The sequence below is a fragment of the Ranitomeya variabilis genome, chromosome 5, assembly GCF_051348905.1.
Source record: "Ranitomeya variabilis isolate aRanVar5 chromosome 5, aRanVar5.hap1, whole genome shotgun sequence".
NCBI classification, from domain to species: Eukaryota; Metazoa; Chordata; class Amphibia; order Anura; family Dendrobatidae; genus Ranitomeya; species Ranitomeya variabilis.
The window spans coordinates 628,154,720-628,180,147 of record NC_135236.1 but is presented as its reverse complement, the minus strand read 5'-3'; the positions used below and the strand labels follow the sequence as shown (position 1 = coordinate 628,180,147).

The 25,428-nt window shown below is 37.8% G+C and overlaps 2 protein-coding genes across 3 annotated transcripts in view; both read right to left on the bottom strand.

The window, feature by feature from the left end:
- Window positions 1-20,623, bottom strand: part of LOC143776626 (protocadherin gamma-B1-like) — a 472,349-nt gene extending 451,726 nt beyond the window's left edge. The window contains exon 1 of one of the 2 annotated variants that reach the window (XM_077266182.1): window positions 18,086-20,623. In XM_077266182.1, coding sequence (XP_077122297.1) covers window positions 18,086-20,506 — 2,421 coding nt within the window. In that variant the 5' untranslated portion in view covers window positions 20,507-20,623. Of the gene's footprint in view, window positions 1-4,443; window positions 7,018-18,085 lie in introns of those variants that run through there. The other variant, XM_077266164.1, reaches the window with a different exon arrangement.
- Window positions 12,054-15,353, bottom strand: LOC143776630 (protocadherin gamma-B1-like). The gene is made up of 2 exons (XM_077266192.1): window positions 13,293-15,353; window positions 12,054-12,579 (listed from the first exon to the last, which is right to left on the bottom strand). The coding sequence occupies exons 1-2, from the start codon at window positions 15,229-15,231 to the stop codon at window positions 12,548-12,550; spliced, it is 1,971 nt and encodes a 656-aa protein (XP_077122307.1). The 5' UTR covers window positions 15,232-15,353; the 3' UTR covers window positions 12,054-12,547.
- Window positions 20,624-25,428: the final 4,805 nt, after the last annotated feature.

Genomic DNA, 25,428 nt, shown 5'->3' with positions numbered 1-25,428 from the left:
ACGCTTCATTCGAAATTTTTCTGATATAGGCTGTCCCATTACTTCCTTGACAAAGAAGGAAAAGCCCTTTAAGTGGTCATCACAGGCTCAAGAAGCTTTTGATCGGCTTAAGATCTGTTTCACATCAGCACCGCTGTTGATACACCCAGATCCAACACTTTCTTTCATTGTGGAGGTGGACGCTTCTGATAATGCTTTGGGGGCTATTCTCTCCCAAAGAACTGGAGAGAAGGGTCTGCTACATCCTTGTGCTTTCTTTTCCCGTAGACTAACCTCAGCAGAGAAGAATTACGATGTGGGAGACAAGGAATTGCTGGCTATTATTGCGGCTTTCAAAGAATGGAGGCATCATCTGCAAGGAGCTGCACAACAGATCATAGTGCTAACTGACCATCGCAATTTAGAGCTCCTTAGATCCGCTAGATGTCTTTCTCCTCGTCAGGCTCGTTGGAACTTATTTTTAAATCAATTTAACTTTGTTATCTTGTACCGTCCAGGTTCTCGTAATGGGAAGGCTGATGCTTTATCCCAAATCCATGCTGCGGATTCCGTACCTGGAGCCCCATCCAAGAACATTCTATCTGATGCCAATTTCATCGGAGTTATCCACGATCAGGACTTGTGGAAGGAGTGCAGGGAGGCCTATGACGGTGATGTATTTCTGGCCAACCCCCCTGTGGATATTAATCTTGTCTTTAAGGGTGGCATGTGGTTCAGAGATTGACGTATCTACGTCCCTGAGGTCATCCGTCTGCAGATCCTCAAGTTGGTACATGACTCCAAGTTGGCTGGTCACAGGGGGGTACAGAAGACACAAGAGTTCCTGAGCCGATTCTTCTGGTGGCCAACTTGCCTGAAGGATACCAAGGACTATATTCTCTCTTGCGAGATATGTGCTCGTTACAAGACTCATGTGGCACCTATGGGTCTTCTACAACCATTACCTGTTCTGTCCTGCCCTTGGGGGTCTATATCAATGGACTTTATTGTGGAGCTGCCTACATCTAGGGGCATGAATACAATCATGGTGGTAGTTGATCGCCTGACTAAAGCTGCTCATTTTGTTCCGTGCACCGGCCTCCCCTCAGCTAAAGATACAGTGAACTTGGTTATACAGAATGTCTTTCGTTTGCATGGGGTTCTGGATGAGATCATCTCTGACCGTGGAGTGCAGTTCACTTCAAGATTCTGGAAGGGGTTTTGCTCTTCACTCAATATTAATGTCTGTCTCTCTTCCGCTTACCATCCCCAGACAAATGGTCAGACTGAGCATACCAACCAGACGCTGGAACAATATCTAAGATGCTATGTCAGCAATCTCCAGGATGATTGGTTGGAGTTGCTGCCGTTAGCCGGATTTTCATATAACAATTCTCAGAGCGCCTCCACTAAATTTACACCTTTCTTTGCCAATCTGGGTTATCATCCGTGTATTTTACCTAGGTCTCCAATTAATTCTCCGGTTCCGGCAGTGGAGGAAAGGCTGACTGCGATGAGGCAAAATCTGGAGGTTCTGAAGGAATCCCTGACCACAGCTCAAGAACGTTATAAGAGATCGGCTGATAGATTCCGTAAACCTGCACCCATGTTCAAGGTAGGAGATTCCGCGTGGTTAGCAACTAAGAATCTGAAGTTAAACGTTCCTTCACAAAAACTTGGGCAGAAATTCATTGGCCCTTTTAAGATCAACGGTATTGTGAGCTCTGTGGCCTGCCGGCTGAAGCTGCCTAGAACTATGAAGGTACACCCAGTTTTTCATGTATCTTTACTAAAGCCTGTATCTCCTAATACCTTCCAGGGATGTGTTGTGCCACCTCTGCAGCCTGTGGTGATTGATGGGCAAAAACAATTTGTGGTGGAGGAAATTGTTGATTCCAGGATTCACAGGAATCGGCTCCAATATCTGATAAGATGGCAGGGATATCCCCCTGAGGAAGACTCTTGGGAACCTGTGGAAAACATCAATGCCCAAAAGAAAATTTCTCATTTTCATCAGAGATTCCCTGAGAAACAAGGTCCAGGATCGTCCTGAGGCCGCTTCTAAGGAGGGAGTAATGTCAGGACTCTGAACATTTTTTATTACCTTTTGTGCATTACTGCACTTTTCCAAGATGGCGTCATTGGTCTCATGTGCACTGTGTCTTCCTGCTATAAAACTCCACCCCAGCCTTCAGTCTGTGCTAGAGTATTCTGCCTTGCATCCAGCTCCTGACTTCTGATTACTCCCTGGCTATATACCTGCTCCTGTTTATCTGTGTGGTGATCCTGATACTCTCCTCTGAGTTCCTACTGCATACACCAGTTCCAGTAATCCTCCTTTATCTGCTGCTCGTGTTGCTGCTCGTGTTTACTTCCATCTGCATTTGCTGGACATGTAAGCTGTTTCTGCTCTGCAAGAACCTGAGTCTATTACCCAGACCTCCCTGGTTGAGCTAAGATATTATTTGAACTGCCTTATAAGCATATCTATCTGTGTTTTGGACTAAGCAAGGACTTATTTGTGTCAAGTATCCTCAAGAATAATTGTGCTTCATAGACTTTCTGCGTGATTGCATTTTCCTCTGAAGTTTCCTATAGACTGCTGAGCTGCATTTGATATTGGCACCAACTGTTGTGGACTTGAGTTTCTCTTTGCACCTGTTTGAATCACCGTGTGATAATATAGACTTTACCACTTATAAAACTGTGTCCTGTAGTTGTCTTGTTCCATGCAAAGAGTCTCCTGAGTTATCCCCTATAATTATAACAGTGTGTCACTGTGACTTCCTAACTGTCTCTGCAGTCCAGCCTTCCAGATGGTCAGCATGATCTGGAACATTGTTCTGAATTCTTACTCTTTCACTCCTTAGTCGCCGCTCATTATCCACTTGTGGCCTACAGGTCAACAGTACCTCTAATCTCAGAATCTATTCAAGAACTGCTAGTAACAAAAAACTAGCTTTCTGAAATGCCCAGGCAACTCCTCCCCACTAAATGTTAACCCTGCCACAGCCTAACAAACTGCTGATGAGCACAGTACATGTAAAAACCCAGTGAAACCCTATATAATACAGGTTCTTGCAATAATATAATAAAAGACGTCTGCATAGAGAGTGTCAGGATGACTTTTCCACCCTTACAAATGCACCCTATAAAGTACCATTTTTTTGCAAAGAGATCTGCAGTGGTAAATTCTGCTATAAATATGGATGTGGTATGTCTGTAGATCAAGGTTCACAGCAGACATGCTACGTAGTATGTTGCCCTAACAGTTTTAATTAAGTTGCAGTGCTGAACTGGGGACCCATCTGTACATATATTTTTCAAGAAATTATCCACTTTTAACAATTTCTATTTGTTAAGGGTCACCTTACAACAACCAGATCACAAATGATCTTCCTATTGGGACATTCCAGCAATTTCCTGTTGTCTATGGAGAACGATGGCTGAGAATGTTACGTTCCTGCTCCAACTGGAAGAATTTTCATAAATCAATAGTACACATGAAAATAAGCAATATTGTAATATATTATCAGATAAACTAACTTCTGAAACCCTTTCTGATGTCAGACTCCCGACGTCAAAAGCCTCTTTTTAAGGTGGGCTCCTGTAGTGAGCCCACCTCAAAGCTGCCACATGTCAGCTGTTTTCAACACCTGACATGTGTCCACAATAGGCACAGGCAAAATCGCGATCAGCCCATGCCTATTAACTAGTTAAATGGCGCTTTCAAACTCTGACAGCAGCATTTAATGCTCGCTTCCAGCCATCGGGCCGAAAATAAGCGCACCGCTGACCCCCGTCACGTGATCGGGGGTCAATGGTGCATCGGCATGATAACCAGAGGTCTCCTTCAGACCTCTATGGTTGTTGATGCCTGATTGCTATGAGCACCACCCTGTGTTCGGCGCTCATAGCATTGCAGTAATTCTGCTATATAGGAGCGATCTGAGCATCGACTCTATGTAGCAGAGCCGATTGAGTTGTGATAGCTTCTAGCCTCTGATACGACATGTTGCAAAGTTGCTTATTTTCATGTTTAAGATTGTTTTATGAAACAAATATTTCAATTTAAGTATTACACAGAGTCTATCCAAATTGATACATTGTCTGTGTAGTCAGGGCAGTACAAGTCCCCAAGAAACATCGTTGTTTATATCGGCCTTCTATTCTGGACAAAAAAATGAGGATCCTGAACAATGAATCTGCTAGTAGAATATATAAATATATGTTTCCTTGAAAAGAAAACCCTTCTTATAAATCCTAAATGTTGGGATAGTTACAGACATAGGTAAATTATCGGTAAGTTTTAATTGTTCATTTTTCATTTACATAGAAAGTGGACATTAATAGCAAGTGATTAGCTCCAGAAAAAAGTTGTTCCTAAATGACAAATATTTCTAGAAATCACAAAGTGCATATTACAGACCTGTATACAACAGGCAGAAAGTGAAAACATCTTACCTGCTCTGCGCTTGAGGAAGTTTCTTTGAGACATTCAGTTCCTTGTTCTGTATTTTCAGCATCAATCAGGTTTTCCACAGGAACATTTCCACTAGGATTCATGTAAGTAAAGTCCCCCTCAGCAGGATCTAGTGCCACACACATATTATATGAGTATGGTAAAGGTAACGATCCATCACTATACATGGAGAAGGTCCTGGGATCAATTGGAGGATACAGATTTGTAGAGAGAGAAGAGAAGGTCGGTAATGGTTTTGGCTGCTTACATTTGGATATAATCGCCACCATCACAGTTGTTATAAAGAGCAAAGAAATAAGTGCAAGTCCAACCACTAAGTAGAATTGTAAGTTTCTTTGAGTTCCATCACCTTTCTCGTTGTTGAGCTTAGGAACAACCTGCTGAAAGTCATCTGCAATAATAAGATTTAAGGTGGTTGTAGCAGAGTGAGTGGGATGTCCATTGTCCTTCACCATCACTACAACCTTGTAATTCAATATGTCTCTTTCTTGAAAGGTACGTGATGTTCTGATCTCACCTGTGTACTCACTTATCACAAAATGAGTTAAGTCTGACATCTGTATAAAGTGATAAGAGAGCCAGGAATTATGTCCAGAGTCTGCATCCACTGCCACCACTTTAGTTATTAAAGAACCAGGCTCAGAAAAAAAAGGAACCATCTCAAACACAGCTGATCCACCAATATCTGGTGATGGGTACAAGATCTTCGGTGCATTATCATTCAGGTCTACTATATGGATAAATAATGTAACATTGCTGCTCAGAGAGGGGGATCCATTGTCTGAGGCTGTGACTTCTATTATAAACTCCTTGTTCTGCTCATAATCAAATGATCTTTGAGCATAGAGAACGCCGGTCTCTACATTGATGGAGAGATAAGATGTCACTGATGGAGTTTCTGTAACGGTGCTAGAAATTGAGTAAATTATTTTAGCATTTTCTCCAGTGTCCGGATCTGAGGCTTGTATACTGAATATTGAAGATCCTGGTAAATTGTTCTCTGACACATAAGCTACATAATTAGATTTAGAAAATATTGGTGGGTTGTCATTAACATCTGATACATCCAATGTAAGAACTCGTGTACTGGAAAGTGGAGGAGATCCTCTATCTGTAGCTATAATGGAAATATTATAAGAAGACGTTTTCTCTCTGTCTATGGCAGCACTTAAAACAAGTCTATAGTAAGTATTTGATGATAATAAATTAAAAGGAACATCTTCAAGTATTTGGCAGTCAACATCTGCATTATCTCCAGAATCTTGGTCGTGAACCTCAATCAGAGCGATCATTGTTCCAGGAGCAGAATCCTCAGGAATAGGAGAAGACAATGAGGTGATGGATATCTCAGGAGCATTGTCATTTACATCTACGACTTCCACCAGAACCTTACAATGAGCTACAAGGCCTCCTCCATCCCTGGCTTGTACAGACAACTCATAATTCTTTGTTGCTTCAACATCTAAGTTTCCATTGATTTTGATTTCACCAGTATTTGGGTTAATACTAAATATTCCTGTATGGTGGATGTTTCCAGATGTTTTAATAAAAGAATATGTAATCTGAGCATTGATCCCTTCATCATTGTCTGCAGCATTTAATATGATCACTGTAGAATTAACTGGGATGCTTTCCTTTAACTTGACTTTATACATATTTTGTGTAAATATAGGGCCATTATCATTGGCATCTATAACAATGATCTTTAGTAATGTTGTTCCAGACCTGATAGGATTTCCTCCATCCAAGGCTGTTAGTATTAATTTATGAGTGTCTTGTTCCTCTCGATCTAATGGTTTCTGTAGGACAAGCTCTGGAAATTTACTTCCATCTATTCTGATATTCTCAGTAAGTGTGAAATACTGATTATCACTGAGCTTGTATGTCTGCACTGAATTACTGCCAATATCTGGATCTTCTGCATTTTGTAAAGCAAATCTTGCTCCTGGTAATGTGAATTCAATTATTTCCAAAGTAATTGTATTGTGATAGAATTGTGGAGAATTATCATTTATATCCTGAATGTCAACTTTAATATTAAAATTATTGAAAGGATTTTCAACCACAGCATCAAATGTTAAAAAACATGAAGCCTCCATCCCACACAATGTCTCTCTGTCTATCCTGTCCTTTATGTAAATGATTCCATTATCTATATTTACATAGAAATATTTCTCTGCTGATCTGGACACAATCCTCAGTTTTCTAGATGAGAGCTGATTATTATCTAATCCAAGGTCATCTGCAATATTTGCTATAACAGAGTCTTTCCTCATTTCTTCCATAATGGAATAATGAATCTGCCCGGAGACTGAGTAATGAAGATAAGAAAATAAGACATATATTACTTGCCATCTGATTCCTGTGTAGCCCTGTATAAGAGATTCCATCTTGTCCATTTTCACTGATGATTTTGCATAAAATATCCAATAAGACATTATCATCCAATGCTGATGTTAAACAGAACCAATGTTCATGATCATGATATCTGTAGTTTGGTTTATATATTGCAGCCTAAGCTCTACATCCAAGAAAATCCAGCAAATGTCCTTGGTTCTTTCTGCAGATCAGCAATGTGAGTAACAAAGGAAAATACCAGTGGATTTTTAGTTTTGCATTTTTCTTCTTACTGGTTAAACAGCGGCGCTCAGAGGTGAAAATACAGAATTGCAATGTTTTTCAATTGCATTTCAAACCCCAAATTTTAAATGGTTTAAACACATTATTTTTTATTACCAATTTTTATTTAAAAACATGTAGTTAGCAAATTTATTTGTATATACATTTTTGTCATTTCATTATTTATATGTTTTGTTTTTATGAAATGGAAATTGAAGTCATTTAGTTTCTGTAACCCAAAAAACAGATTGTAAAAAATATAAACGGTATAGCTTAAATGATTTATGGCCAATGTGAACATGGATTTTGGTGCTGCATGTATACCAACTTAAAACAATCTCAATTTTTGTGTTTTTTTCATTGCATTTTTTGCAAGCTGGGGTGTGACCTCCCTTTCCTGAGCTGGTAATGTTATTTAAAGGCTTCCCCAGACTGGTGTCCACAGGTCGGGACCTTGTCCTTTTGTCTGCCCTTATTCACATTGAGGTCAACTCTGACTCATGGTAAGGTTTTTAATATTAGACAGCATAGGACTGTCTCAATCAGGGTCACCTTGTCGAAATTGGGATGGCTATTATGTTATTTTTGATCAAAAACACTATTACTAAGAACCCTGTGTTATTTAAACGTACTTTTGCTTTTTACTTATTTAGTTACAGCAGGGATTTTGTTCATTTTGCTTCTTGTAGGTTTTTGTAAGCTTAAATGGTTGATAGACATTGCTATAAATTCTTACTGTACAGTTGGAAAGAGTGGTATATGGTTATAAAAGCAACCATGAAAGTGCATCTAATTATGTGTTTAGAATTTGTAATATAAAATCTAGGTGTATTTTAGCAACATCTCTATGTATCAGTATTTATAATAGCCTTAATAATTATGTGCTTTACAACACCTTGCCTATCTGTGGCCCTGATGAGCTATTTGTATATTTTGCTATTGCAGATGGGCCACCTGAGGAAACCCTAGAGAATTATACATACACAAAATGCCCATTGGGGCATCTAGCAGGCAAATTCTTGCCAAGCCGATAATCAGTAAGGCTACCCTAAATATTGCTACATTGTGATAATGTCTGTGTGGCATCCCCATACCTGGTCTACTGCTGCTGAGTGAAACAGTTCTCGTATGTCAGTGGATTTGTTCCAGTGAGCCAGCTCACCGCATCTGTGTCTTGCATATTTTATGCTACAATTTTTATGCTCTTTACTATAATCACATTTGTGAATGCCTCAATTCTTCTTGACTAGTTTCCTTTGTCTTAAAGGAGTATTCTCAATAAGTCTCTTGAAAAGATCATATATATGAAATATGCTTATCTCTTGTTTTTATTTTATTGCAAGGTTGGGCGCTTATCCTTGAGTGAAAATTTTCATCAGAAGCCGAGCTTTAGCATTAACAGAACTTATGTTGAGCTTTATTGTTCTTCTGCAACACATTCAGCTATCATTGGTTTATTCTGGAGTGTACAATGCTATAAAAGTACTTGCATATAAAGATAACAAAGCATTTGAACAGCACACATTAAAGTGAGATCCCTGATTAGGAGAACTTTCTTGGAAAATGTTGATGGTGGGGTATTGCGATTTTGCAAGTTTTGGAACTGTAACTTGTCAGGAGTTGAGAGGGAGGAAGAGAGAGATGAACTGCTAACTTTTGTATAAAAATTAATGGACAGGAGAAAAGTGGCTATAATGCTAGGAGTTAACTCATTTCCTGCAATGTAGCTAGTGCACATACTCAGCCAGTCTCTGATGAATGTAAACAAGATGTGTATTATATAAGATAAAACCTCTCCCAGCAGAATTACAGCAGATAGGAAAAACAAGTTGTTTGCTCATTTTCTTGCTGTTTAACTAAAGCAATTTATTAAAAGTCAGTATATAGACTATTCTGTTTTTCTGTGATACAATTTATGATATCATGTGACTAAGATATATACCCATGTATTATTATTAGCTTGATGACTACTAATTCTTCTATTTTTGAGCAATTGGTTTTTTGAAGTTGCTCAATGTTTTATGCTTTGCTCTGTGCTGTATGAAGAGCATACAAATGATAGTGTTTGCCTAGCTCTTGATGCAGACATGCACTCCTTGAGATATATTCATTCAACATTTATATAAGCATAAATTTAAGAAATCTTAGTCTTTTTTAAGAAATCAGCTATTTCAATTGTGACCAACTACTATGGTACTGCAGGCTTTGCCGCAGATTTACGGCTGTAATAAAAAGAACTCTAGAAGTTGATTTTTTCTCTAGTGACTAAATGTCTTTTAAGGAACAATTTGATAAATCATTTTTCTTAGCAGGAACCGTTTATATATTCATATATATTAAACTTGTTTGTGTCTTTACCTTGGACATTTTTTTCTCAAGTTTTCAACAATTTAAATACTGTATGTTATTTATTATTAACTATAAGTAATGCTGTTTTTGCACCTTTTTTACAAAAAAGACAATCAGGAAAGAGTGGGTTGAGAAAATGCCCTTATGTACTTGGATTGCAAAAAGCACGATTAAACTTAGGGTTTGATTTATAAAATGAAATGTGGTCTTATTGCAGATGGAAATCAATAATGGCTCATATTCAAAATCTAAAACTTCTCTAAAAACATAAAAGCTGAGCTGTGATTTTTTCTTTGCATTGAGTAGTAAATAGAGCTTTCCTACCATTATGTACAATGAAGCTTACAGTAAGAAACAAATATGAATAACAAATAGTTCCATTTATGATCTCTGAAATTCACCAATATTAGACAAAGTAAAGTTTTTAATCAAAACCAAACATATATCTGCTTCACATCTCTGAGGGTCTTGTGTTCAAACGAAAATGGCGATGAATCCAAAATACATGATTTTTAAACAGAACATTTTTAACATACGGCATAATGAATACAATTGTACATTTTATCATTTTACAAAATAAAAATTGACGTCTCTGTACATGAAACAAGGGGGTAATTTATCATCCCAACTTCAACAATTTTTGGTACCAAAAGACATCACAACATTGGTTGTATATTTTGTAGGTTGTACGAATTCTCTTTTATTAAGTTGGTTGGTAGAAATGAGCAAATGTGGGGAACAATTAATCTGTGTGCAACATTTTCATACAATGTAGGAAGCATTATAGATTTCATGTTCTTGCACATAGACAACCCAAAAAGAAGCTTCAAGCTGACTCAAAGCTTTGCCTGCAACTTACCTGGAACTAAGTATTCAATTTTCCTGCCTCCGATAGGTAAAATTAAACTTTGTACATTGTTGATTTCATTTAATTTAATTAACCCCTTCACGACATGCGCCGTACTAGTACTGCGCATGCCGTGTCTCCCCCTTTGATGTAGGCTCCGGCGCTGAGCCCACATCAAAGTCGCGACATGTCAGCTGTTTTGTACAGCTGACATGTGCGCGCAATAGCGGCGGGTGAAATCGCTATTCACCCGCCGCTATTAACCTGTTAAATGCCGCTGTCAAACGCAGACAGCGGCATTTAACTACCGCATCCGGCCGGGCGGCCGGATCTGACGTCATCGCCGACCCCCATCACATGATCGGAGGTCGGCGATGCATTAGGATGGTAACCATAGAGGTCCTTGAGACCTCTATGGTTACTGATGCCGGCCTGCTGTGAGCGCCCCCCTGTGGTCGGCGCTCACAGCACACCTGCAATTCTGCTACATAACAGCGATCTGATGATCGCTGTTATGTAGCAGAGCCGATCGGGCTGTGCCTGCTTCTAGCCTCCCATGGAGGCTATTGAAGCATGGCAAAAGTGAAAAAAAAATGTTTTTAAAAATGTGAAAAAAATATTAAAAATATAAAAGTTTAAATCACCCCCCTTTCGCCCCATCCTAAATAAAACAATAATAAAAAAAACAACCTACACATATTTGGTATCGCCGCGTTCAGAATCGCCCGATCTATCAATTAAAAAAAAGCATTAACCTGATCGCTAAACAGCGTAGCGAGAAAAAAATCCGAAACGCCAGAATTACGTTTTTTTGGTCGCCATGACATTGCGTTAAAATGCAATAACGGGCGATCAAAAGAACGTATCTGCACCAAAATGCTATCATTAAAAACGCCAGCTCGGCACGCAAAAAATAAGCTCTCACCCGACCCCAGATCACGAAAAATGGAGACGCTACGGGTATCGGAAAATGGCGCTTTTTTTTTTTTTTTTTTTTTTAAGCAAAGTTTGGAATTTTTTTTCACCATTTAGATAAAAAATAACCTAGACATGTTAGGTGTCTATGAACTCGTAATGACCTAGAGAATCATAATGGCAGGTCAGTTTTAGCATTTAATGAACCTAGCAAAAAAAACAAACAAAAAACAAGTGTGGGATTGCACTTTTTTTGCAATTTCACCGCACTTGGAATTTGTTTCCCGTTTTCTAGTACACGACATGGTAAAACCAATGATGTCGTTCAAAAGTACAACTCGTCCCACAAAAAATAAGCCCTCACATGGCCATATTGACGGAAAAATAAAAAAGTTATGGCTCTGGGAATGAGGGGAGTGAAAAACGAAAACACAAAAACGAAAAAGGGCCGCGGGGTGAAGGGGTTAATAGATTAATGTACAGTAGATAAACAAGTTAAAAAAGGAGGAGTACTTTGTATCTGTTTTCTATTTTGGCCAGGAGATGAAGAGCCTGAAACTTAAACTCTTTCTATTTCTCAAGATTATAAGAAAATGGACATTCTAAACTGAACAACAGCTCTTATTACATAATGAAACTTCTATTAAAATTATATTATTATTATAATATTTTTTTTTTATCATAATTAAAATTCATTCATTTTCATTGTTATTTAATACTCTACCAAGAAGAAAAAGACCACGGAAGCGCATGACTGGCTATAGCCCAAGTAGAATTGCTTGTGTTAGGTTACTAACTCCAAAACTGAAGTTGTAATTATTACAGAAATTCAAAAACTACCAGTAGATTACAACATCTTACCTGTTCTGTGCTTAGAGAAGCTTCTTTGAGAGTTTCAGTTCCTTGCTCAGTATTGTCGGCATCAATCAGATTTTCCACAGGGACATTTTGACTTGGATTCATGTAAGTAAAGTCCTCCTCAGCAGGATCTAGTGCCACACACATATTATATGAGTATGGTAAAGGTAACGATCCATCACTATACATAGAGAAGGTCCTGGGATCAATTGGAGGATACAGATTTGTAGAGAGAGAAGAGAAGGCCAGTAAAGGTTTTGGCTGCTTACATTTGGATATAATCGCCACCATCACAGTTATTATAAAGAGCAAAGAAATAAGTGCAAGTCCAACCACTAAGTAGAATTGTAAGTTGCTTTGAGTTTCTTCATCTTTCAGTTTGTTGCTGAGCTTAGGAACAACCTGCTGAAAGTCATCTGCAATAATAAGACTTAAGGTGGATGTAGCAGAGAGAGTGGGATGTCCATTGTCCTTCACCATCACTACAACCTTGTAATTCAACATGTCCTTTTCTTGAAACATAAGGTACCTTCACACGAAGCGACGCTGCAGCGATAGCGACAACGATGTCGATCGCTGCAGCGTCGCTGTTTGGTCGCTGGAGAGCTGTCACACAGACCGCTCTCCAGCGATCAACTATGCCGAGGTCCCCTGGTAACCAGGGTAAACATCGGGTAACTAAGCGCAGGGCCGCGCTTAGTAACCCGATGTTTACCCTGGTTACCAGCGTAAAATCTAAAAAAAACAAACAGCACATACTTACATTCACGTCCCCCTGCGTCCACTTCCTGACTGACTGAGCGCCGTACAGTGAGAGCAGAGCGGTGACGTCACCGCTGTGCTGCTTTCACTTTCACTTTGCGGCGCTGAGTCAGAGGAGGAAGCAGACTGCAGGGGACGCAATGTGAGTATGTGCTGTTTGGTTTTTTTACATTTTACGCTAGTAACCAGGGTAAACATCGGGTAACTAAGCGCGGCCCTGCGCTTAGTAACCCGATGTTTACCCTGGTTACCAGTGTAAAATATCGCTGGTATCGTTGCTTTTGCTTTCAAACACAACGATACACAGCGATCGGACGACCAAATAAAGTTCTGGACTTTATTCAGCGACCAGCGACATCACAGCAGGATCCTGATCGCTGCTGCGTGTCAAACGAAACGATATCGCTATCGAGGACGCTGCAACGTCACGGATTGCTAGCGATATCGTTATAATGTCGTTTCGTGTGAAGGTACCTATACGTGATATTCTGATTTCACCTGTGTACTCACTTATGACAAAATGATTTTGGTCTGACATTGGTATAAAATGATAAGAGAGCCAGGAATTATGTCCAGAGTCGGCATCCACTGCCACCACTTTAGTTATTAAAGAATTAGGCTCAGAAAAAAAAGGAACCATCTCAAACACAGCCGACCCACCAGTATCTGGCGATGGGTATAAGATCTTTGGTGCATTATCATTCTGGTCCACTATATGGATAAATAATGTAACATTGCTGCTCAGAGAGGGGGATCCATTGTCTAAGGCTGTGACTTCTATTATAAACTCCTTGTTCTGCTCATAATCAAATGATCTTTGAGCATAGAGAACTCCGGTCTCTATATTGATGGAAAGATAAGATGTAATTGATGATGTTTCTGTAACGGTGCAAGAAATTGAGTAAATTATTCTAGCATTGTCTCCAGTATCAGGATCTGAGGCTTGTATACTGAATATTGAAGCTCCTGGTAAATTGTTCTCTGGCACATAAGCCACATAAGTAGATTTAGAAAATATTGGTGGATTGTCATTAACATCTGATACATCCAATGTCAGAACTTTTCTACTGGAAAGAGGTGGAGATCCTCTATCTTTGGCTATAATTGTGATATTGTAGGAGGATACTTTTTCTCTGTCTATAGCATTTTTTAATACAAGTCTATAGTAAGTGTCTAAAGATAGTAAAGTAAAGCCAACATCCTCAAGAATAATGCAGTCAACATCTGCATTATCTCCAGAATCTTGATCATGAACTTCGATCAGTGCGACCATTGTTCCAGGTGCAGAATCCTCAGGAATAGGAGAAGACAATGAGGTGATGGATATCTCAGGAGCATTGTCATTTATATCTATGACCTCCACCAGTACCTTACAATGAGCTACAAGGCCTCCTCCATCCTTGGCTTCTACAGATAATTCATAATTCTTTCTTATTTCATAATCCAAGATTCCATTGGTCTTGATTTCACCAGTGTTTGGATTAATTCTGAATATTCCTGTATGATGGTTGTGTTCAGATATTTTCAATAAAGAGTATGTAATTTGAGCATTGATGCCTTCATCATTGTCTGTGGCATTTATCATGATCACTGTGGAATTACCTGGGATATTTTCCTTTAAGTTGACTTTATACATATCTTGAGTAAATATTGGGGCATTATCATTGGCATCAATAACACTTATACGTAGTAATGTTGTACCAGACCTGATAGGATTTCCTGCATCCAAGGCAGTTAGTATTAATTCATGATTGTCCTGTGTCTCTCGATCTAATGGTTTCTGTAGGACAAGCTCTGGATATTTACTCCCATCCGTTCTGATATTCTCAGTTAATGTAAAATACTGATTATCACTGAGCTTGTATGTCTGCACTGAATTACTGCCAATGTCTGGATCTTCTGCACTTCGCAAGACAAATTTTGTTCCTATGTCTGTAAATTCAATTATTTGGAAAACAGTTTTAATATTAAAAAACTGTGGAGCATTATCATTAACATCCTGAATTTCAATTCTTATCTTAAAATTATTAAAAGGATTTTCAACCACAGCATCAAAGGTTAGAAGACAAGTAGCTTCTGCTCCACACAACGTCTCTCTGTCTATCCTGTCTTTAACATGTAGATTTCCATTGTTCTCATTTATATAGAAATATCTCTCTGCTGATCTGGATACAATCCTCAGTTTTCTAGATGAGAGCTGATTATTATCTAATCCAAGGTCATCTGCAATATTTGCTATTACAGAGTCTTTCCTCATTTCTTCCACAATGGAATAATGAATCTGACCGGAGGCTGAATGACACAGCCAAACAATGAAGATAGAAATTGTTACTTGCCATCTGAGTCTGTTGTAGCTCCTTGTAGATTTCATCTTCGCCTTCCTCATTTTCCCATATATTATCTCATGAGGCTTCATCATCCAATGCAGTTGCTGAGCAGAAAATAGTTCAAATCTGTAATGTCTTTCCAAATTATATTCTTAGCTCCATAACCAGGAGAATCTAGAAGATGTGTGTGGTTCTTTCTGTGAATCAGCAATGTGCAGTATGTGGCTGAGGAAAATATCACTGAATTTATTTTTCTGCATTTTTCTTCTTACTGGTTAAACAGCGGCGCTCAGAGGTGAAAATAAAGAATTGCAACATTCTTACAAAATCTTATAAAGTAGAATTTTGAATTTTCAAAATATTTTATTGTTATTTATATTGCAATAACTTACATATTCATATGTAAAGCGCCATGGAATAAATGGTGCTATAAAAATATATAATAATAATATTAATAATAATAATAATAATAATAATAATAATAATAATTCAATCCATTATTTAGTGTTTGGTATTGCAAACAACCATTACATTTCATTTTTATAAAATAGGAAGCAAAGTCCTTGTAGAAAACTCAACAAAATTTGTTTCGACATACGTATGTTATCAAATGTATTAGAAAACTGAGACATATTTTCAAGCAATCAACTCTTCCAGTTGTGAACCGCTACTAAAATACAATCGCTTTTTCTGCAGATTCATAGCACCATTGGCTAAGAAGGCAAGTATACCACGGAGACAAACTTTTCTTTAAGAAGATTTTGCAAGGAACAGGGTTTTTTTTACATTTTTTGTAGAATCTATTTATAAACTTATTGCCTCCCTGTCTCCATAACTAAATATATTTAATAACTTTTTTATTTTTGCTCATAATTTAAATTCTTTATGACTCTTATTAGTGTAGTTGCTTTTCCTTCAAATCCAGAACCATTAGCCTCTAGTTTAGGATAGTACATACTTACAGAACACTCTTAGAAAACAGAACATAATTAACTGTGCACACATAGGACTTTATTTACTAAAATTATCCAACTGAAAAAGCTCATATTCAAAGCAATTTTTATTTCTAAGAAAATTGAATTTCTAAAGTTTGTAAAACCTGTGCTGTGAATATTTTTTGCAATAGGCAAGAAGGGCAGTAGTTCTATTTTCCTTTTTTATGAAGTAAGATGTACAGAACAGTATAAATGATTTATTAAAGGTCGTAGTGTTACAAGGTATGTATGAAAACTGAATATCCTTAAATTTCCAAAAATTTTGCATTTTAAGATGCTGATTTATATAACTCTTTGTAATACATTTTTCTATATATGACACATTACAATTAATACAGTCAAATAATTTGTAGATATACAAAATTTATAATCATTTTTCCATTCATTATAGATGGAAGGTATAAAGGGAAGGCATAGAAAAGTTTTGCTCTCCTGTATTTTAGACTCTCTATAAATTTATAGTTCAGCATGTAATTTTGTTTTATGGCGACATATCAGGCCCAAGAAGAAAAAGATGAAAATTATGGACAGTTAGACATTAATAATATTCACTGTTATAATTGTTTATGACAACAAAATCACTAACTGGTTTGGATGTTTTTATTTTTCGTTAAGAGAAGATCGTGAATAGTGTTGAGCATTCCGATACCGCAAGTATCGGGTATCGGCCGATATTTGCGGTATCGGAGTTCCGATACCGAGATCCGATACTTTTGTGGTATCGGGAATTGGTATCGGAACCATATTAATGTGTAAAATAAAGAATTAAAATAATAAATATGGATATACTCACCTCTCCGGAGGCCCCTGCACCTTACCGCTGTTAACCGGCAGCCTGCTTTGCTTAAAATGAGCGCGTTTAGGACCTTCCATGATGTCATGGCTTCTGATTGGTTGCGTGCCGCTCATGTGACCACCACGCGACCCTTCACAAGCTGCGACGTCATTCTCAGGCCCAAAATTCCTAGAATGAGTTTAGGGCCTGAGAATGACGTCGCGGCTTGTGATTGGTCGCGTGGCGGTCACATGAGCGGCACGCGACCAATCAGAAGCCATGACGTCATGGAAGGTCCTGAACGCGCTCATTTTAAGCAAAGCAGGCTGCCGGTTAACAGCGGTAAGGTGCAGGGGCCTCCGGATGGGTGAGTATATCAATATTTTTTATTTTAATTCTTTATTTTACACATTAATATGGATCCCAGGGCCTGAAGGAGAGTTTCCTCTCCTTCAGACCCTGGGAACCATCCAGGATACCTTCCGATACTTGGTGTCCCATTGACTTGTATTGGTATCGGGTATCGGTATCGGCGATATCCGATACTTTTCGGGTATCGGCCGATACTATCCGTTACCGATACTTTCAAATATCGGACGGTATCGCTCAACACTAATCGTGAAGTTGTAGTAGTGGTATGAATTTTGGTAAAATTATTTTTTTACTAAGTTCTACTATAGGACTGCGAATCATTGTATATAACTATTTTAAATAGTTGGTCAATGTTTCATGACTCCTACTAATTAAAATGATTCCCATTACAATAAATCAGTTGAAAATTGTTCCTCTACCAGAAAACCAAGCAATCTTCTGTAATTTATTGTCGAATTCTGGTAATGAATGTTCAGCTTACCTGCAGTCTCAACACATAGGACGTGAAACACTATGCAATATCCACATAAATCAATAGGTTTATTAAATGAAGCAGGACACAGGCCCTCCAGAGTGGTCAATATTAGAGATGAGAATACTAATCAACGAATCTCTATGTTATCCAACCTGACGAATTTAAAAAAACCTGCACATTTGGGACATACTGTACATCATCTATAAATTTAGTTGACTGTCTCCAAAATGCAGCTCCAAATAGAGTTGCTTCTGATAAACAAATGATTCTAGAAGTTATAATGAATGAATTAGTCAACTTCACTAAAAAGACAGAAAGTTACATCTTACCTTTTCAGCACTTGGTGATGCCTCTGGGAAACTTTCAGTTGCTTGTTCTGTATTATCAGCATCAATCAGGTTTTCCACAGGAACATTTCCACTAGGATTCATGTGAGTAAAGTCCCCCTCAGCAGGGTCTAGTGCCACACACATATTATATGAGTATGGTAAAGGTAACGATCCATCATTATACATGGAGAAGGTCCTGGGATCAATTGGAGGATACAGATTTGTAGAGAGAGAAGAGAAGGCCGGTAATGGTTTTGGCTGCTTACATTTGGATATAATCACGGTCATCACAGTTGTTATAAAGAGCAAAGAAATGAGTGCAAGTCCAACCACTAAGTAGAATTGTAAGTTGCTTTGAGTTTCCTCATCTTTCAGTTTGTTGCTGAGCTTAGGAGCAACCTGCTGAAAGTCATCTGCAATAATAAGACTTAAAGTGGCTGAAGAAGACAGAGTGGGATGTCCACTGTCCTTCACCATCACTACAACCTTAAAATTCAACATATCCTTTTCTTGAAAGATACGTGATGTTCTGATCTCACCTGTGCGCTCACTTATCACAACATTATTTTGGTCTGACATTGGTATAAAATGATAAGAAAGCCAGGAATTATGTCCAGCGTCTGCATCCACTGCCACCACTTTAGTTATTAAAGATCCAGGCTCAGAAACAAAAGGAACCAACTCAAATGCAACTGACCCACCAGTATCTGTTGATGGGTATAAGATCTTTGGTGCATTATCATTCTGGTCCACTATATGGATAAATAATGTAACATTGCTGCTCAGAGAGGGGGATCCATTGTCTGAGGCTGTGACTTCTATTATAAACTCCTTGTTCTGCTCATAATCAAATGATCTTTGAGCATAGAGAACGCCGGTCTCTATATTGATGGAGAGATAAGATGTCATTGATGGAGTTTCTGTAATAGCGCTGGAAATTGAGTAAATTATTTTAGCATTGTCTCCAGTGTCAGGATCTGAGGCTTTTATACTGAATATTGGAGCTCCTGGTAAATTGTTCTCTGGTACATAAGCCACATAAGTAGATTTAGAAAATATTGGTGGGTTGTCATTGACATCTGATACATCCAATGTGAGAACTCGTGAACTGGAAAGAGGAGGAGATCCTCTATCTGTGGCTATAATAGTAATGTTAAAAAAATAAGTTTTTTCTCTGTCAACGGCATTTTTTAAAACAATTTTATAGTAATTTTCCAATGATAATAAATTAAAAGGAACATCTTCAAGAATTTGACAGTCGACATCTGAATTATCTCCAGAATCTTGATCATGAACTTCGATCAAAGCGATCATTGTTCCAGGAGCAGAATCCTCAGGAATAGGAGAAGATAATGAGGTGATGGATATCTCAGGAGCATTGTCATTTACATCTATGACTTCCACCAGTACCTTACAATGAGCTACAAGGCCTCCTCCATCCTTGGCCTGTACAGACATTTCATAATCCTTTGTTCCTTCAAAATCCAAGTTCCCATTTATCATGATTTCACCAGTTGCTTTATTAATGTTAAATATTCCTGTATGATGGATGTTTCCAGATGTTTTCATAAAAGAATATGTGATCTCTGAATTGACACCTTCATCATGGTCTGTAGCATTTAATATGATGACTGTAGAATTAACTGGGATGTTTTCCTTTAAGTTGACTTTATACATATCTTGAGTAAATATTGGAGCATTGTCATTAGCATCAATAACATTGACTTTTAGTAACGCTGTACCAGATCTAATAGGATTTCCTCCATCTAAGGCTGTTAGTGTTAATTCATGAATGTCCTGTGTCTCTCTATCTAATGGTTTCTCTAGGACAAGCTCTGGATATTTACTCCCATCTGTTCTGATATTCTCAGTGAGAGTAAAATACTGATTATCACTGAGCTTGTATGTCTGCACTGAATTATTACCAATATCAGGATCTTCTGCATTTTCTAAAGCAAATCTGGCTCCTGGTGATGTCAGTTCGAGTATTTCCAAAGTAATTTTATCATGAAAAAAATGTGGGGCATTATCATTAATATCCTGAAGGTCAACTTTAATCTTAAAAATATTTAATGGGTTTTCAACAACAGCATCAAAGGTTATGGAGCAAGAAGCTGCTCTCCCACACAATGTCTCTCTGTCTATTCTGTCCCTTGTATGTAGATTTCCATTTTCTAGCTTGACATAAAAATATTTCTCTGCAGCTTTGGACACAATCCTCAGTTTTCTAGATGAGAGCTGATTAATATCTAATCCAAGGTCATCTGCAATATTTGCTATTACAGAGTCTTTCCTCATCTCTTCTACAATGGAATAATGAATCTGACCGGAGACTGAATGATGAAGATAAGAAAATAAGACATATATTACTTGCCATCTGATTCCTGTGCAGACCTGTATAGAAGGTTCCATCGTGTCCATCTTCAGAAAAAATGTTCCATAGAATATCCAATAAAATGTTAATTAGATAAATGTTAAGATTTCTGTAATTGTCTTTTTAATATATATGCATCCTTAGCTCTGTGTCCAGGAGAATCAAGAAAATGTCCGTGGTTCTTTCTGCAGACTAGCAATGTGTGTGACAAAGGAAAATACCAGTGGATTTCTGGTTCTGAATTTTTCTCCTTAATGGTTAAACAGCGGCGCTCAGAGGTGAATATATGGAATTGCAAGACACTAAGATTTTGTTTTAAAGCTTGAAATTATCCGAATATTTTATTTTTTGCACCACGTATTTTTATTTTAAAACTTAGTTATCCCTTTTAAAGTTTTCTCTACTTTAACACCTTATTGCTGTTGCGTCAGCTTTCATGAAACAGTTTTCATAAAACATTACGGAACCAAATAGGCATATTACAATTACAGTTTCATATAGTACAACTGAAGGAGAACATGCAGTATGCCCAATAAATTCAACCAAGGAACAGGAAAGGTTGCCTAGACATTCATCCCAGCATTTTTTGAAGATATTAGTCTATAGGTGAAGGAGAGTTAAGGAATGGCATCAGTTAAGACATCCGTTAAATATATCTAAAGATATATCAGCCTACAAATAAGTTAATAAGGAACACTAAAATATATTATTAAGAAATCATGCAACCAGAGTTACCTCAGCCTACTCCACAGATTCACAACAATATTTATAAAGGAGGATTGTGACTGTATATTCAACTTTTCTTTCCAGGTGTTTTTTAAGGAAATAAGTAAAAGTTCAACAATTAAGTTTAATGGTAACTTGCTTTGAGTTTCCTTATAATTCAGTTGCTTGCTAAGTTAAAAATCAACTTGACAAGTTATTTTGATGACAGTTAAAAATCAACTTGGTTAAAGTTATCTGCAATGAAAAGGCATATCGTTTTTTTCTGGATTTGGAACTCTCCTCCCCTGTTTCTCAGCCTAAATTTGTTCTAGAAAAACAAACTTTTTTTTTGCTTACTCTCCTATGGTCTAGTGCTCAGTTTCTGTTGCTGCTCCTGATGTTTGCTATTGACTGCAGCGCTAAGTTCATGTTGATAGCGCTGCAGCCAATAACTGAGCTCACGGCTCTGAAGGTCTCATGCTGTTATTTTGGGTAGAGCTGATCTCAGTTATTGGCTATAATGCTTTCAAAGTTATATCAGCACTGCAGACAATAACAGATCTCGAGAATATCGGTGGGAATGCTGAGCTGGACCTGGGGATAATAAGTAGAGCAGAGGTTGTTTTTCTTTTAAAGTAAATTGCAACCAGAGGAGATGGGTCTTCAAATCAGGAAAACCCCTTTAGGGTATGTGCACACGTTCAGGTTTTTTCTCGTTTTTTTGCAATAAAAATGCTATAAAAACTCATTAAAAACGCATACATTATGCATCCTATCATTTAGAATGCATTCTGCATGTTTTGTGCACATCGTGCGTTTTTTCTGCAAAAAAAAACGCATCGCGGTAAAAAAAGCAGCATGTTCATTAATTTTGCGGATTTTCTGCGGTTTTCCCTCAATTCTATGCATTTGGAAAAAAACGCACAAAAACGCACAAAATGCGTCAAAAACGCATGAAAAACTGCGAAAAAAACGCATGCGGATTTCTGGCAGAAATGTCTGGTTTTAGTCAGGAAAATTTCTGCTAGAAATCCTGACGTGTGCACATAGCCTTAGGGTATGTGCACACGTTCAGGTTATTTCGCGATAAAAACGCTATAAAAACTCATTAAAAATGCCTGCATTATGCATCCTATCATTTAGAATGCATTCTGCAATTTTTGTGCACGATGCGGTTTTTTCCGCAAAAAAAGCGCATAGCGTTAAAAAAAGTTGCATGTTCAATAATTTTGCGCTTTTTTTGCGTTTTTCCCGCTATTCTATGCATTGGGAAAAAACACAAAAAAACGCATAAAAAACGCATAAAAAATGCGGTAAAATCGCAGTAAAAACGCATGCGGATTTCTGGCAGAAATGTCCGGTTTTTGTCAGGAAAATTTCTGCCAGAAATCCTGACGTGCTACATAGCCTTAAGGTGGTTGTAGCAGTGAGATCAGATTGTCCATTGTCCTCCATCATCACTCCAAGCTTCAAATTTAACATGTTCTTTTTCTTGAAAACTGTGTGATGTGCTCACTTAAAATATATCTAGTTTGGTCTAACAGTTGTATACAGTGATGAGAGCCATGATGTATGATCAGATCTGAATTCACTGACTCTACTTTTGCTATTAAAGAGCTATGCACAAAAACAAATGACACCATCTCAAATACAACTGTGCCATCAGTATCTGGGATGGATATAACAATTCAAAAAAGCAGGCAGCACTCCATATCCTTTGAGTAATGTGCAGGATTTATTCAAACCCAAATGTCTGGGCAACGTTTCGGCTCCAAATGAGCCTTTCTCAAGGCTTGAGAAAGGCTCATTTGGAGCCAAAACGTTGCCCAGACATGTGGGTTTGAATAAATCCTGCACATTACTCAAAGCATATGGAGTGCTGCCTGCTTTTTTGAATTGTATGGACTTGAGACAATCAGTGGACAGGTTGCCTGGAGGCTTTGCACCCGAAGATAAGTAAAGGATTTGTGCTGTTCCTATTTTTTAATATGGGATGGATATAAGATTTTTGCGCATTATAATTCTAGTCCATGATGTGGATGAATAATGTAACATTGTTGCTCAGATAGAGTGTCTGAGTTTGTGATTTCTATTATTATCTCTTTGTTTTACTCTTGATCAAGTGACCTTTGAGCGTAGAGCACTCCAATCTCTATATTGATGTCCCAACAAATTCCAACAATTTGTGCATTGCAAATCGGCAAAAAAATGCACTTATGTCTTACACATTGCATGAGCTGCTGAAGAATCGCTTGACCTTAAGAACAATCATGCGAGCTTCATCATAATGACTTGCAGGCATCAAATCACACAGTATAGTGAGGCAATTCGGGTAGTATAGCAGGCATTATAGGGTGATACAGTAAAGAGATAGGAACAGAAAGTAAAAAAAAATAGATTAATACTTAAGTCAGTAATATTTTATAGTAAATAGTAGTCACCAAACTATGGGCTCTCGTTTGGGAAAAAAATCCCTGAGGAAGGAGGTCGGAGCTTCAGAAATGTGTTGGACGTATAGCCAGTATTCTTTTTCCTCGAAAGAGAGCCAGTAGATTGGTGACATCACACAAACTCAGGGCAGCAGATTTTTTCAAAACTAGTGTTAGAACAGACCAGCTGGTACTCTGTCCAAGCTGTGAAAAAGATCATATTAGATCGAAACGCGTTGCTTGTTTTTCTGTATCCACTGTAACTACATCCACTTTACACAAGGACTTTGCATTTTTAATGGAAAAATAAAGAATTGGAAATTTTAAAAGGAGCTGGAACTACAAACTTTTTTCACATATTGGATTGAAGACACGTTGGGTCAGGACGGGTTCCGTGCACCTGTGAAGCGAATCGGTGAGCTGGCTGAGGCTTCGCCTCATATCTATTCATTTACTTTATATGGTACTCTGTCTACACTGTGGAGTACCAAGCATGGATTCAAGACAGTTGACATACCACGTCTTCAGACTTCCTGACAAAGAATCCTTATCCAGGACAGAACGGCACATTCGAACTACATTTGCACAGAACCACAGGTAGGCTTCTAGTGATTATCAGTCATTTTCAGTGCACATTGTTTTTTCATATAACTGGCATAATCCTGCTGCTCTAAATAACAGTATGCAGGAGAGGGCTAGTGCACATTATTTTTAAGGTTCTCCAGAATCTTAGTCACAAATTTCAATCAGGAATAAGATTAGGTAATGAGGTGACTGATATCTCAGGAGCACTGTTATTCGAATTTTTGACGTCCACCAGTCCAGTATGCAACAAGGCCTTCTGCATGCTTTGCTTAAAATTGAGTCAATTATTCTAGCATTGTCTCCAGTGTCAGGATCTGAGGCTTGTATACTGAATATTGAAGCTCATTGTAAATTGTTCTTCGACATATAAGCCACATATTTAGATTAAGAAAATATTGGTGGTTTGGAAAGAGGAGGAGATCGTCTATCTGTAGCTATGTTGAAAGACGAAAGATTTTTTCTTTGTCATTAAAACTTTTTAACATAATATTAAATTAAAAAATAACATCTTCAAGAATTTAGCAGGCAGTATCTGCATTATCTCCAGAATCTTGATCTTGAACTTCTATCAGATTTTTCATTGCTTCAGGTACAGAATCTTCAGGAATCTTCTAGGAGAAGATAAGGAGCTGATGGATATCGTTGACTTCTACAAGTGCCTTAAAATCATCTGCCAGGCTTCCTCCATCCTAGAAAGCAATTCATAATGTTTTGTTGCTCAAAAATCTAAGTTTGATTTTGATTTTCCCCCATTTTGGTTTGGGTCAATTGTTGAATTTTCCATACTTTGTTTAAGGAATATGTAATCTGTGAACTGACTCTTTCATCGCTGTCTGTGGCTTTCACCATGATCATTGTAGGGAACTGTTTCTTTAAAGAAAATTTAAACATATCTTGACTAAATATGGGGACATTATCATTCACATCTGTAACAATCATTTTAGTAATATTGTACCAAATGTGATAGGATTTCCTCCATCCTAGGCTGTCAGTATTCATTAGTGTCTTTTTTTCTGTCTAATGGTTTCTCTAGGACAAGCTCTGGATTCTTCCATCTGTTCTGATATTCTCAGTGAATGTAAAATACTGATTCTCACTGAGCTTGTATGTCTGCACTGAATTACTACCAATATCTGGATCTTCTGCACTTCATAATGCAAGATTTGTTAAAAAGTATTATTATAGAAGAATTGTGGAGAATTATAATTTATACCTTGAAATTCAACTTTAATGTTAAAATTATTACATTA

What these genes read in the sequence shown, in the direction of transcription:
- LOC143776630 (XM_077266192.1), bottom strand. Translation starts at nt 15,231, where the DNA reads ATGATGAAGCCTCATGAGATAATATATGGGAAAATGAGGAAGGCGAAG. An exon ending in AGGTGAAATCAGAATATCAC is followed by an intron (nt 12,580 to 13,292) that starts GTATAGGTACCT and finishes CTTCGTGTGAAG; the next exon opens with GTACCTTATGTTTCAAGAAA.